This window comes from Lolium rigidum, chromosome 3, assembly GCF_022539505.1.
Source record: "Lolium rigidum isolate FL_2022 chromosome 3, APGP_CSIRO_Lrig_0.1, whole genome shotgun sequence".
Taxonomy (NCBI): Eukaryota; Viridiplantae; Streptophyta; class Magnoliopsida; order Poales; family Poaceae; genus Lolium; species Lolium rigidum.
In genome coordinates this window covers 274,296,502-274,309,879 of record NC_061510.1, presented here as the reverse complement: position 1 = coordinate 274,309,879, position 13,378 = coordinate 274,296,502, and the positions used below count along the sequence as shown (strand labels likewise).

Genomic DNA, 13,378 nt, shown 5'->3' with positions numbered 1-13,378 from the left:
CATACACCTTAGGTGGGAATAGTAGGAAGCATCATCAAGCAAGCTGTAGCAATCAAATCAGAAGACGCAATAAGTTTGATCACAGCTCGCTACTATCCAAGGTAGAACTTAGAAGGTATACGGAAGATCCAGAAGCAAATGTAGCGACAGATGCAGTTGTAAGCTATGGGTATGGATGCTAAAAAGCTTGAGCTCAGAGAAGCTATTCTAGCTCCTACAAATCAGCCTGACCTTGAGCATGAACTCAAAATTGTGAACCTACAAAGCTTGAACGGCTGGATAAGGCTCTCCTAGATGTATATCCGTATAATTTGACGACTTGTCAAGTTGAGCTGAAGCCTTTATCAAAAGCTACATTTTCATATAATTGCAAGATAGATTTTGATACCACGCTCCCTTTGGCGAGTTTTTACCAAGCGTGTCCTCAAAAGGGGTGAGCTTGAGCTCGACCCATGTCAGACCTAGTAGTGAGCTGTCAAATGTGAGTAGAGACCAAAGATTACATCGGTGCCACTTCTCCAGATGAAGGAGAAATTCAGTGCCTACATCATCTGAAGTTGCCACCTCATGGCAGTAAGTGTTATTCACTGCCACAAAGTTGTCACCTCGCAAAATGCATAGTATGCTAGGGAAGCACACAACGTTCTCTACCAAAGACGATTCATACCTTTAAGTTTGGTGAGAGAGCATATATTTGTGTTTCTGGTTCAGGAAATAATGGCAGTTGCCTTGCCAAGTTGGTGCTTGGCCAGTAAGGTGAAGGATTGAGGGTTTCAGGGCATTTCGTGGAGGAAAAGGATGATTTTAAGTGGTTAGTGGAGTTACAATGTCAAGGACCTCTTTACACTATTCTTTTCAGAGTTAAAAAAGTCAATAGATGTCAAGACAAATGTTTGATGAAGGAACATAAGACCAATACAACTTCCAACCAATTTCTTACTAATGTTGATTCCTGCTGTGGGCCTTTTGGGCCTATTGACACTTGAGACTAACTAACGACACAAGATAACAAGTGATAAAACACAGGATAAGCATTAGCCCCATTCAACAGTACTGGCTTTCAAGAACCCCATAGCGAGCATTTTCATACTTGATGGTATCTGACGTTAAAACTATAATATGTGCTTGCAGTCCATTACACTGGCTTGATTGTTTTACTAGTCCAACGATTAGTCCACTACCTGTGCTGGTTACCCTGTTTTGATCCCAACACCAAATCTGTAGACTGTAGTATCATTGAAGATAATGCATTGTACAGCTGAAAAGGGTCGTGAACTAATGGGTTGCTGCAATAGCATCGCTAGCTAGTGAGCACTACAAAGTCTCAACACAACCTAATGCAATTTGATCATACTAGGGGTTGTCCTGAAAATAAAGTAATGTATGTTTACAGTTCACCAATTCTTCAAACATATTAGGTTATCTTAAAAAGAAAGTAATGTATGGTTACAATTCACCAATTCTTCAAACAAGAATCAATGATGTGACCCCCAACTACTCAAGACAAAGAATACGATATTGATAATATTACCTCCGCAAAGGACTTGTGGTTCCCCCTACTAGCAATTGGTTCCATCCGAGCCTTTATTTGCTGACAAGCATCCAAAACTGCAGCACCATATAAATCTGAACTGGCAGAGGCTGCTGTTGGTGAAGAATTTGGAACCTAAGCATATGAAATGTGTGACCATGACATCATTGGTAACAGAAATAGTACAATACACAAATAAATCCAAAAACAATTCTATCTTAGCGTATATATAGGGGGATTTCTGCCCACCCTACCAGCAATGGATTCCAAATCTTACCTTATCTGTACTTGTCTCTGAGATAAATACACAGCTTAGAGGGATATCTAGTGACGAGGCAGCAACTTGGGCTATCTTTGTGTGTAAACCCTGTCCCATCTCAACCCCGCCATGTGTTACCAGGACAGTACCATCAGTGTAAACTTGCACAAGAGCACCAGCCTGCAATTCATCCATGAAAACTTACGTTAGACTGAATAACAATGTGAATAAAAAAAGAAAAATGTAAACCGCAGCTAAAGTTTTTACTTTTTTTTAGCTGAAAACTGAAGGGGAGGCCCCGACAGTAAATTTTATTAAAATAGAACAATATGTATAAGATTGAGGAAGGGAATGTACAAAAGGGCTTAGCCCAGGTCATAGCACAAAAGAACTACAGAGCGTCTAGCCAGGTTATAAGGGGGAATTTGAGGTTGTCCTTCATTCCGTAAGAAAGAAGGAAGAGGTCCCTTTTGAAAGAAAAGGTCCAAGCTCTAATAGAAGGTGTTTCCTTTTCAAAATGTGACCATTCCTATGCTTCCAAATATTCCAGCATGCTGTAGCAAAGGCTTCAAAGAAAAAAGGTCTTCCAAAGTTGCATCTAGCCACTGTAAGCCCAATAAACATTTAACCAGAAAAACATGATAATATGCTCTTACAGCAGCCATTGTATATGTATATGGAATTCGCAACTGAAAAGACTGAAATGTATAGTTTAACCAAACATGAAATAGCCAAAAGTGCACAAAGCTAGCAGAACTTTGCATATAAAGTTAGTGAGGGGAAGCAGTTCACCTGATTCATAAACTTTGCAGTGAAGGATATGCCAAATTTTGTGGGAACCATAGCAATGCCTCGCTTTCTCCAACGATTATTATTGTTAAAAACTTCTACAGATTTACGAGCCTCCACAAAATTACAAGATGCCTTTAGTTCATCCCAAACCGAATGTAGTGTACAATTCTGGAGCAACTGGCCATAATAAAGCACAGTGCCCTCACTATGGAAATTAAGTTCCTGTAAAGAGTATATCAGTTAAACAACGATGGGGTGACAAGACTAACACCATCCACAAAGATGTGCACTCTTACTCTTGTCTCTTCTGGATTCCGCTTGAGTTCTGTAGCCATGTGTTGAATCCAATTCTCTGCAATCAACATACCTTGTGGACCACCAAAGCCTCTAAAAGCAGTATTGCTTGGGAAATTTGTAAAGCATACTTTCCCACTGACTCTGATATTTGGTATATCATAGACATTTTCCGAATGAAACATAGCACGCTCCAAGATAGCAAGGGACAGATCTAGTGAGTTACCGCCATTGTTATAAATTTCGAGGTCTAAGGCCAGTATCTTCCCGCCATTGGTAAACCCAACCTAAGGATCAATTATACTTTAGGTCACATATAGAGAAAATAGAAGTTCAGTATTAGTCATATCTTAGCTAAGTATCCACAAATGACTTCAACATTACATGACAGTAGTCCATTGTATTCACTGGTTATTATTTAGTTTTCTTTTCTCAAACATGCACCCAAGTGCATGTCATTTTGTGTTAGGAGAAAGCATCGAGATGACACAGGTAGAACGCAGAAAACTGACAAGAAATAAACCACCAGCTAGCAAAAGAAGAGCAGAGAAAGGAAAAAACAAGCGTACCCCTAGCTAAGCCTTTATAAGTTGCCACGTCAGGAGGACTGTCAGTTACTCAGTTGGCATTCATATCTATCTGTCAAATCTTAAAATATGGTGCATATGTAGTTGTTACGTCCTCCAGAATAAATCAACCTAGCTAGCATTTCCAAGTTTGCTGTGATTATTTGCTATGAACTCAGACGATTCTGTCATCAGACACACGGCAGTACTGATCTGACTGAAAAAGAATGTACTGTTTATGCTATGTACCTTATATTTCCCTAGGAAACTGTGCCTCTGTCCAGTTGTTATCATGTCAACGTCCCTGTCCAAAACAATCTTCACAGGCCTTCTTAGACAATAGGAAGGTACAGATGCCGCAGCAGCAAATATTGCTGATCTAGTTTCTTTTCCACCAAATCCGCCACCAATACGCTTAGTCTTGCAAACAACTTTTGATAGTGGAAGACCGAGAGCATTGGCGACATACTTCTGATGCTTTTGGGGAGCCTTAAGATAAAGAGCATCTAGTCAAATAAGAGTAAGACAAATACTACCGACCGAGTTAAATTAAGCATATACCCTTTTATGTTCAATTAATTTATGTTTATATAGTTCTGTTAGAACTATATTTATTTATGTTGGGTTTCATATCTAGCCTAACCCAACTTGCTTGGGAAAAAGGCTTTGATGTTGTGGTTGTTTTTGTTATAGTTCTGTTAGAACTCCACATCCATCATATTAAATAATGTCATACTTTGTCTCTTGCATTTATTTTACCTGTTCAGCGACATCTATGCGCACACTGGCACTCATGTTCTTTCAAGAAAATTGCAAAAAAAAACTACTGGATAATTTGCAAAAAAAAACTGTTAGTACTCAGTACCACTTAATTCAGCTAGGTAGTTTCGCGGTGATCTAGTCCAATGGAAGGTGGCAGATTTGAGGCCTACATAATATATCTAGCAGCAGCATGTCATGGTTCACATTGGAAGAACATTAAGCTGAAAGCTGCAAAACAGGCTCTCAACCTTTGGATGCACTTCTCTATGATGAAAAAACACCGTGAGCCTTGACTACATGTGATACAGATGAAGTATAACAATTACTGGAACTGAGTCATTAGATGATCTAAATCTAATACACAAATTTCTTAGAAATGAAGTCTACTGTTAAAATGAAAGGCAGAGTATATTTTTGAAATGGACCACACCAAATGATGGGCTATCCCTTACAACAAGCAGAAGCACCAGGTGCATGGGTCCCACCACCTTTACCCCTGCCTCTTAACCCGACTCATGTTTGAAGAGAAGCAAGTGACATGTTCACCTTCCCAGCATATTGCTGTCCAGTAGCGGATTGCTTTGCACTATTTCCAGGTAAGAGACTGAGTGTCGTTCCTACTTTTCTAGATTAAGTCTGTGAAGAGGATATATATTACTGCTATTACTTGAAGAGCATGAAAGAAATTAACGACCCATGCCTTTCACACTATTAATTCAGAAACTAAAGAACAGAGCATACTTGAGTAGATGAGATCATATGAATTTCATTTCCAGAATCAACTGGCCAGACAAGAGTGCATTGAGGTTCCATGTAGAAGTGCTCTTGACCTCCAACTCGAATTTCTCCTTCTATAATTTTATCGCATGTATTGGACACGAAACATTGTTCAACATCCCCTTTTGAAAGGCATCTCGTTGTGTTTGGATGAAAGCTATCAGCTTTGACAGCTTCCTCTATTGAGAGTATTGCCGGCAGCTCAGAATACTCAATATTTACTTTATTTGCAGCAGCTTTTGCATTATCATGGGTGTCTGCCACAACAATTCCAATGATCTGCCAATGAGAGGACAAAGGTGTGACTTAAAAGTTAACAAAGATGCGAGATTTCCCGCCTACCAAGTCATATCAAAACCTGTATGCTTAAAAGTTTAAATATCATGTCCAGCAGCTATACCTGGCCAACACAAGTAACAATATCAGCTGCAAAAACCTCCTCGTCATGGATAACTGGCCCAATATGGTTAGCACCAGGCAGATCTTTTGAAAGGAAGAGACCAGCAAACCCAGGGGAACATTTGGCAACTGAATCATCGATTGACAAGATGCGAGCGTGAGCCTTCTTACTCAGTACCAGAGCAGCATGCAAGGTATTCGGGGGTGTCGGTGTGTCATCAACATATTCCGCCTCGCCAGTGACCTAGCATATTGGAAGATCTAGCAAGTCAGTAAAACAAAATATATGGAAAATAATATAATAAAATATTGGGCTGTTAGTTTTTTTTTGCTCTTCCTTTTCTTGCTTCTTTCTCGAACATGCACCCATATGTGTGTAGTTTTATAATAAAGAAAAGCCAAGATGATGCAAACCCTACAACTTCACACCACAAGAAATCAAAATCGAACAAAAGGAAAACCAAGCTAAACTACCAAAACTATAGAGAAAAAACAAACAGACCTAACTGTACAGCCACACCACTGTACGGTTCTTTTTATTTTGTTAGCTCCATCTGGAGGTTGGTTGTATTTTCACGTCATTCAGGCAAACTTCTAATATTAGACAATAAACCAGAAACAACTGGTTGTAGTGTTTGGTAACCCAATTTTGGATTGCCTCATCTTGCTAACTTTGTGGTGCCTTTGGAGGCTTTGAAACGATTGTGTCTTTGAGAATGCCTGCCCAATTGTTGAGGATCTGGTGATGCAGGTTACCTATCCGTGCCCCTGATGCCTGATGTGTATCACCCTGTAGATAGTGCAGCGTAGCTTCCTCTATTTTATTTTATTTTTACTTTCTTTATGCTTTTTTTTTCTACTGTAGTGGGCTGTAACTTGCGCCATCTCTGTATCTTATAATACAAATGACACGTATTTTGATGCATGCTCCAGAAAAGAAATTTTGGATTGCCCGATCCCCCCCCCCCCTCCCCTAGCCCACTTTGAATTCAACTTCCATACAGATAGACTTATCATTGGTTTGGATCAGATTCAAATTATGAAAAACCCCAAATAGCAAAATGAGCTCGATGCTGCCTTAGTATCGATGCTCGAGAGTGACAGCATTGATGAATTTGAGATCTATTAAGCATAAAAATAATAATATCAGAAAGAATCTGACATTAGTTCAATCCTCCAAACTGAACTTGATGACTTCTTCACAAGCTCCCAGCTGAGGCTACCGAAAGCGATGTTTACACGTGAGGACTGAAAGATGCCTTGGTTTTTGGATAGATATGCCATGTTCCCTATAAAGATGGTGTTTCGAAACCGAAAGTTCTAGGAAGAGATGAGCAACCTCGTAAGACAAAACGGGTAAGTCAAGGAGGGATGCAAAGAAATGCAAAAACAGAGGACCGTGATTCTTTAAGTATTAACTTTCCCCAGGGTGAGTACATACTTATGTTAAGCTTGGTATGCACTACTCTCTCAGTCCCTCCGTCCATAAATAGATGGCGTATAAACTTAGATAAAAAGTCAATGTTTTTAAAGTTTGATCAAGAATATATACCAAACTATGAAGATCTGTAATACCAAACCAATATCAATAGATTCATCATAAGATATATTTTCATAATATACTTATTTAATATTATAATTGTAGATATTTTCTTCAATATATTTGGTCAAAGTTTGAAAACATTGACATTTGGACAAAGTTTATATGTCACCTCCTATGGGACAGAGGGAGTATGTCTGTTGAAGTACATCTAGAAGTGCTGTGTTGCAACTAGGAGTGATACTTATCATGGGAGGTGAAAATAATAGACATACTAAACCTCCGCCACCAGGTACTGCACGTACCCATTGTCAACACTTATTGTGTAAAATGCTAGACGATTAAAAATACCTGAAGCATAGCTGACGCATGAACCATTGGTTGTCCAACGGCAGTTCCTTGCCCAATTAATTCATAACCTTGAGTACTAACAGTAACTGGCCTAGTGTAAGACTGTATAGCTGACATGTTAGCTGCATCCAGCCCCTCCTTAGACAATCCTTTAATGTTCATCTCATGTGTAACATAAAGGAAAAATTTGAAAAAGAAACTCAAAGTAAGTGAACTGCGAAATTCAACCATTCCACCTGGTGCATTCTCGGCTAGTGGAATGTCCTCTTTTAACAAATTGAAGGTGTCATTTAACAATCCATGGTCCAACTTCTTTCCAACAAGGAATTTTTCAGTCTTTGCAGCTGTAAGTGGAACTGCAGCTACCCCTCCATAGACAATAGAGACATCAGATACTACACAGTTTCCTTCAGCTTCTGTTATATGGACACGCATTCCTGCATTCACCAAAGCAATGTCATCCTCCCTTCTGTGTGCTTGCTTAAATTCTTTGACATATTCAAATGGTCTTGTCCATGGTAGAACAACAGAGAGCAACACTTCATCAGCCTTTAAATCAACTTTGCGGTAACCAAGAAAGAAATCTTTTGCAACTGTGGTCCTAATATTATTGTTAACATCAATTATCTGGAATTTTGCCCCTGTAGCCATCCAAAGTGGATTTAGGTCTGATATTGGACTAGCAGTACAAATATTACCACCAACAGAAGCAACATTCCTGATTTGTGTTCCCGCAAACCATTTTAGCTGCCCTAGTATTGCCTGACAAGACGAAGTTTCATGAGAACCACGCTCTGCTATAACCCTTTTGAGGAACTTTTGGAGCTGTGCAAGTCTAACTGCAGAACCAATTTGTAATCCATCTTCTTCCACTCTGAGGGTATTAAGCTCTGGAACATGGGTAACTGAGATCATGACCTTATATTGAGCATTCTTGAACTTAGTTTCAACTCCTACTTCAGAGTTACCAATGATAAGTTTTGCATCTGGGTAGCATGATTTCAAATGCAGTAGCTGCTCCAGTTTAACAGGTCTATACCACCTGATCCCATTAAATCCGTTCAATTTAAGTGGCATAACTTTTCTCAACTGAAGTTCTGAGGGGAAAATGAGCTCCTTTTCACTGTACGCATTTCCATCAACTTCATTATACGAACAAGGTAAGTAGGATTTTACGGACGAGAATACTGAAGATTCATTAGCACCAACATCTGTCTCATTTCTGCATGAACATGGCTTCCCAGTTGAAGGGCAGATAGCTTGGCCATTGGCATTTTCTGAAGGTGAACCGGTGTACAATGAATCATCCGTTTTCGCAAAAACACGGAAGGCATCTATTATTGGTCTGTAGCCAGTACACCGACACAAATTTCCTGCAAGGCTGTCTTCGATCTGCTCTTCTGTAGGCGGATGCTTACTTGATCTTAGCAGTGCATACATGGACATCACAAAACCAGGAGTGCAAAATCCACATTGTGAACCATGTGCCTCGGCTAAACGTTCCTGTAAAGAATGTAGAGCATCACGAGAAAGGAAAATATGTAAAAAAAAATAACTGATTAAAGTATTGGCACTAAAAGTTTCTTTTGTTTCTTTTTCAGCATACAGTAGGCCGTCAATTAAACGACACACTTGGCATGTGACAGCTTTTTTTCGAGATCGCAGAAGACTTGCGTCTCGGTTAGGTAGAAGAGAGAAAAAGTTCAAGTCCACATTTTGAATAATTGGATATAAAATAATAAACTCTGAGACAGTAAACACTAAATACATGTAGTGAATGGGCAGGGATTTTGCTAGTCTACTTACATCTTTGGAGAATGGGGACAGTTGACCTAGTTGTGTAATATGGCCTATTTACACTAAAAACATAACCTGTCAAAGTAATTGTTACAGGTTAAATGCCTTTTTTATATACTGAGCAAAAGTAGTGTTATCATTGACCTATTTAATATCCTCATCATGCCAATTGGGTCGCTTTAGTCATGCCCGTTAAGTTATGGTATTTTTGCAGTGTCGCAGCTTTTTTTCAAAATGAGCGAATCTGCACACTTAAACTCGACTACATACGTATCTAGACCTGATCTAACCAAAGGCACGGCACTTAATTTGGAACAGAGGTAGTATTTGGCATGTTTACTATCCTTACGTTAAATAGTATATCAACTGTTAAACGTGTAAAGGTGTGTCAATTTATTATTGTGCTTGTATCGAGGTGAATGGATTAGTATCAAATATATGAATCAGACCTGATGCAAGACCACAACCGACCTACTGCGGTATACATGAACATGCTTTACTGCTTCTAAGCAATCTTAACCTTTTTCAGTACGCTTTTAAGCAATAGAATACCGTATTATCATAAGAGAATTCAATATATTCCATATTCACCAGTCAGCATGGAAATACAATAAAAGAGCACTAATATGGTCCACCTTAGTTAGGATCATATTGCCAACAGAAGTAGCTGTGACATGGATACTTACAAGTCATACAAAAACAGTGTATTACCTGGACTGGGTGCAAACCTCGCTGGCGGTCTCCAATTCCCTCAACCGTGATTATATGCATTCCTTCCAATGAATAAAGTGGAGCCAAGCATGCGTTTATTGCAAAATGCCTAAATAAAGTAAATATTTTTTGGTTCAGAATGGAGCACAAGTTCAAGAAATAGGCAATAACCAAAAAAAGATGCATAACAACTAATGCATATGATTTTCATTCGGCTCTTAAGGATGGCTCATTAGCAATGCACCTCACTATACACAGGTTCATAAATGCACACAAGCTGAAATGGAATGGAATGGATGGAATGGTTCCATCCCCCATAGAATGGAATGGTGCGAAGAATGGAAACCATTCTAGATTTTGTTTGGTTAGAGGGATGGGATGGAATGAATATGGTTCAAGTCATCTCTTGTATAGAACTGGTGAGGTTGCCTTACCTCCAGCATTTGCATATGTATATTTCAACAATAACTCATTTGCACTTTCAGCAACATTTGATTTTATTAAAAATTTAGCAACAATAACTCAAATTAGATAAGAGATAGCAGGACTTGTCGAAGGAATAGGATTCTCACTGTGATTTCTTCGTAGTTTGATCATAGCATGACACCATGACAGTGCAGGCTCCACAGCCGCCTTCACCACATCCAAGCTTTGTTCCTCGAAGGCCAATATCTACAATACGTGGTTATAGAGAAATCAGATCGCAGTTCGCAAACCACCATATGTAAATGACGCAAGTAGTATGTGTTATAGAGACTTGAAGTTGAAGCTGGCCAGTGCTGCAGCCTACGACTCTGGAGCTTTGTCTGCTCAGAAGAAGGTGGTCACTGACAATGACGATGCTTGTACAGAGCAGTGCTATGGGATCAGGAGGCAGCTGGCGTTTTGGTTTCTGTTCTGTGAGTATGAGTTATGTTTTGCCTTTTCCTTGGTGATTGTTATCTAGCGAGTGTGCTGCCAAATCTATGTAATGTCATGCAACACTAGTGATCCCAGCAGGATCTATGTTGCTTTGCTATAAAAAGCAGTGAGTATGCAATGTATTCTCTTAAAAAGGTTTAGCGCCTTTCTACAGTAAGAGCATAAAAATTAAAAAAAAAAGTATGAGCATAATCCAAAATCAACTGTCTTGTGAGAATAATACTTTCGATTCCGTGTCCAAATGTAAGATTTGTGTACTGTACAAAAAAGTAAAAGATCGTGAAATTGCATAAATAGAGGAAAAACAAAGCATACCCCCCATCAAGTTTAAGTTTTCTATTGCTAAAGTGACACCCCGAAACGAGCTCACACCAATTTCATCATGATTCAGGAATGACACGCCAGCCACGGATCGTATATAAGCATACATGCAAGTGCAGAGACTAGAAAGCAGAAAGGATGAAGGGGAGCGACCTCTGAGGTACTGGAGGAGGGTGAGGTGGGCGAGGCCATCGGGGAGCAGGCGGCGGACGCCGTTGACGTAGATGACCGCGTCGTCGGACCATTCCGCCGCCGCGGCCGCCCCCTCCTCCGCCGCCTTGGTGAGCGACCCCATGAGCAATCACCTCGCGGTCGCGCCGGAAGAGAGGTGGAGGATCCCGATTTGGATCGAAATGGTGTGAAGTGAGAGCGGTTGGCTGCGGTCGCGGGACTCTGGGAATTGTTTTAGAGACGGGTGGAACACTGGATATGCGTGGAGTGACGTGGCGACGATGATTTCATGAAAGTAGCGCAGCTCACCTGCCTCTGAGACTTGACGTAATGAAGAGACCCGCGGTAGCTGAACATCCGAAATAAGCCATGGATCTTGTTTTTGGGTTTTGCTTCGGTGCTCCTCCCTCCTCCAAATTTGGGCACCAATGGATGGCCACAATCCCTTTAACTTTTGGTGAGAGGGGAACACCGAATGACATGAAATCGATCCCCTCTTTCTCCCTCGACTTCCCATTATATAGGAGGCGGAGCCGAGGGTTTCGTGATATACAAGTTATAAAGACCGGGGACTCTTTGAAATTCGTCCCGTAATAGTTACAAGTTATTATTCCTAATACAACTCTATCTTTCCAAACTATCTCTTAACTGGGCTTCCGGGCTTTATAAACTTCGGGTCGTGGCCCTTCAGTAAACCCTGGGTACCATCTTCGGCAGGCCATTGGGGATGTCTATGTCAGTAGCCCCGAGATTTTGCTTGAATCGAAGAATCAGGGAAAATCTCCATCATTACAATTAACACCTGATTTTTTCGAGTTACCAAATAACTTTCATAAAACAATCATATATTGTACAGGGATAACGGTAATTGGGGCTGGTTCATCTGACGGATCAGGTATCAGTTAACTGCTCTTGTGGCAATTCCGCAAATACCTACTTTAAGATCAAGTCCCTGTACATGATCTCGGTATACTGGCGTAGTTTCGACATGTGTCGCTTAAGGTCTTACCATATGCCGAACTCCAGTCGTGTTTTATCGGGTACCTAACGCGTCCGTTAGGATTTTTCTTCGCATCTGTTGATACGGAAAAAAGTAGCAGAGTGCATTCGGGTGCGATGTCACGCCGCGCAGGACGGATCCTGGGGTCTTACCTTCGCAAAGTATTGCGGCATTCAGAGATTAAATCGCGACTGGGGCGCTCTGAGAATATATTGTCGAGTGTCTTTTTCGGCTGCTGGAATAGCACATTTGTTCGAGTCATATGATGACTTATATATTTTTTACCTTGTCCTCCCGATGGGAGTATATAAAGAGTTATATCATAACTCGAAATATGCTCTCCGTGATTTCTTCGATTTCATCGGGTACGCGAACAGCGTTCCCGATGGGAGTAGCCCCCGAGGCTACAGCCAAGTGCTTGTACTTGGTTGTAGGCTCACCTTTTTATTATCTTTGTCGCTATATTGTCAACTTTTTCTAGTACTTCCATCTTTATCGGGTGCGCGATGATGCCTGCAGTTGACACACGTCCGTTGGGAACCCCAAGAGGAAGGTGTGATGCAGACAGTAGCAAGTTTTCCCTCAGAAAGAAACCAAGGTTTATCGAACCAGGAGGAGCCAAGAAGCACGTTGAAGGTTGATGGTGGCGGAATATAATGCGGCGCAACACCGGGGATTCCGGCGCCAACGTGGAACTCGCACAACACAACCAAAGTACTTTGCCCCAACGAAACAGTGAGGTTGTCAATCTCACCGGCTTGCTCTGTAACAAAGGATTAACCGTATTGTGTGGAAGATGATGGTTTGCAGAAAACAGTAAAGAACAATTGCGGTAGATTGTATGCGATGTAAAGAATAGGACCGGGGTCCACAGTTCACTAGAGGTGTCTCTCCCATAAGATAAAAGCATGTTGGGTGAACAAATTACGGTCGGGCAATTGACAAATAGAGAGGGCATAACAATGCACATACATGATATGATAAATATAGTGAGATTTAATTGGGCATTACGACAAAGTACATAGACCGCTATCCGACATGCATCTATGCCTAAAAAGTCCACCTTCGAGGTTATCATCCGAACCCCTTCCGGTATTAAGTTGCAAAACAACGGACAATTGCATTAAGTATGGTGCGTAATGTAATCAATAACTACATCCTTAGACATAGCATCAATGTTTTATCC

At 40.6% G+C, this 13,378-nt stretch overlaps 1 protein-coding gene across 1 annotated transcript in view; it reads right to left on the bottom strand.

The window, feature by feature from the left end:
• LOC124703440 (xanthine dehydrogenase) overlaps positions 1 to 11,534 on the bottom strand; it is a 16,238-nt gene extending 4,704 nt beyond the window's left edge. Inside the window, exons 1-11 of the mRNA XM_047235652.1 lie at positions 11,175 to 11,534; positions 10,352 to 10,451; positions 9,780 to 9,888; positions 7,272 to 8,774; positions 5,382 to 5,624; positions 4,946 to 5,260; positions 3,692 to 3,931; positions 2,879 to 3,163; positions 2,583 to 2,804; positions 1,809 to 1,970; positions 1,532 to 1,666 (exon numbers count right to left, since the gene is read on the bottom strand). Coding sequence (XP_047091608.1) covers positions 1,532 to 1,666; positions 1,809 to 1,970; positions 2,583 to 2,804; positions 2,879 to 3,163; positions 3,692 to 3,931; positions 4,946 to 5,260; positions 5,382 to 5,624; positions 7,272 to 8,774; positions 9,780 to 9,888; positions 10,352 to 10,451; positions 11,175 to 11,316 — 3,456 coding nt within the window. The 5' untranslated portion in view covers positions 11,317 to 11,534. The remainder of the gene's footprint in view (positions 1 to 1,531; positions 1,667 to 1,808; positions 1,971 to 2,582; positions 2,805 to 2,878; positions 3,164 to 3,691; positions 3,932 to 4,945; positions 5,261 to 5,381; positions 5,625 to 7,271; positions 8,775 to 9,779; positions 9,889 to 10,351; positions 10,452 to 11,174) is intronic.
• Positions 11,535 to 13,378: the final 1,844 nt, after the last annotated feature.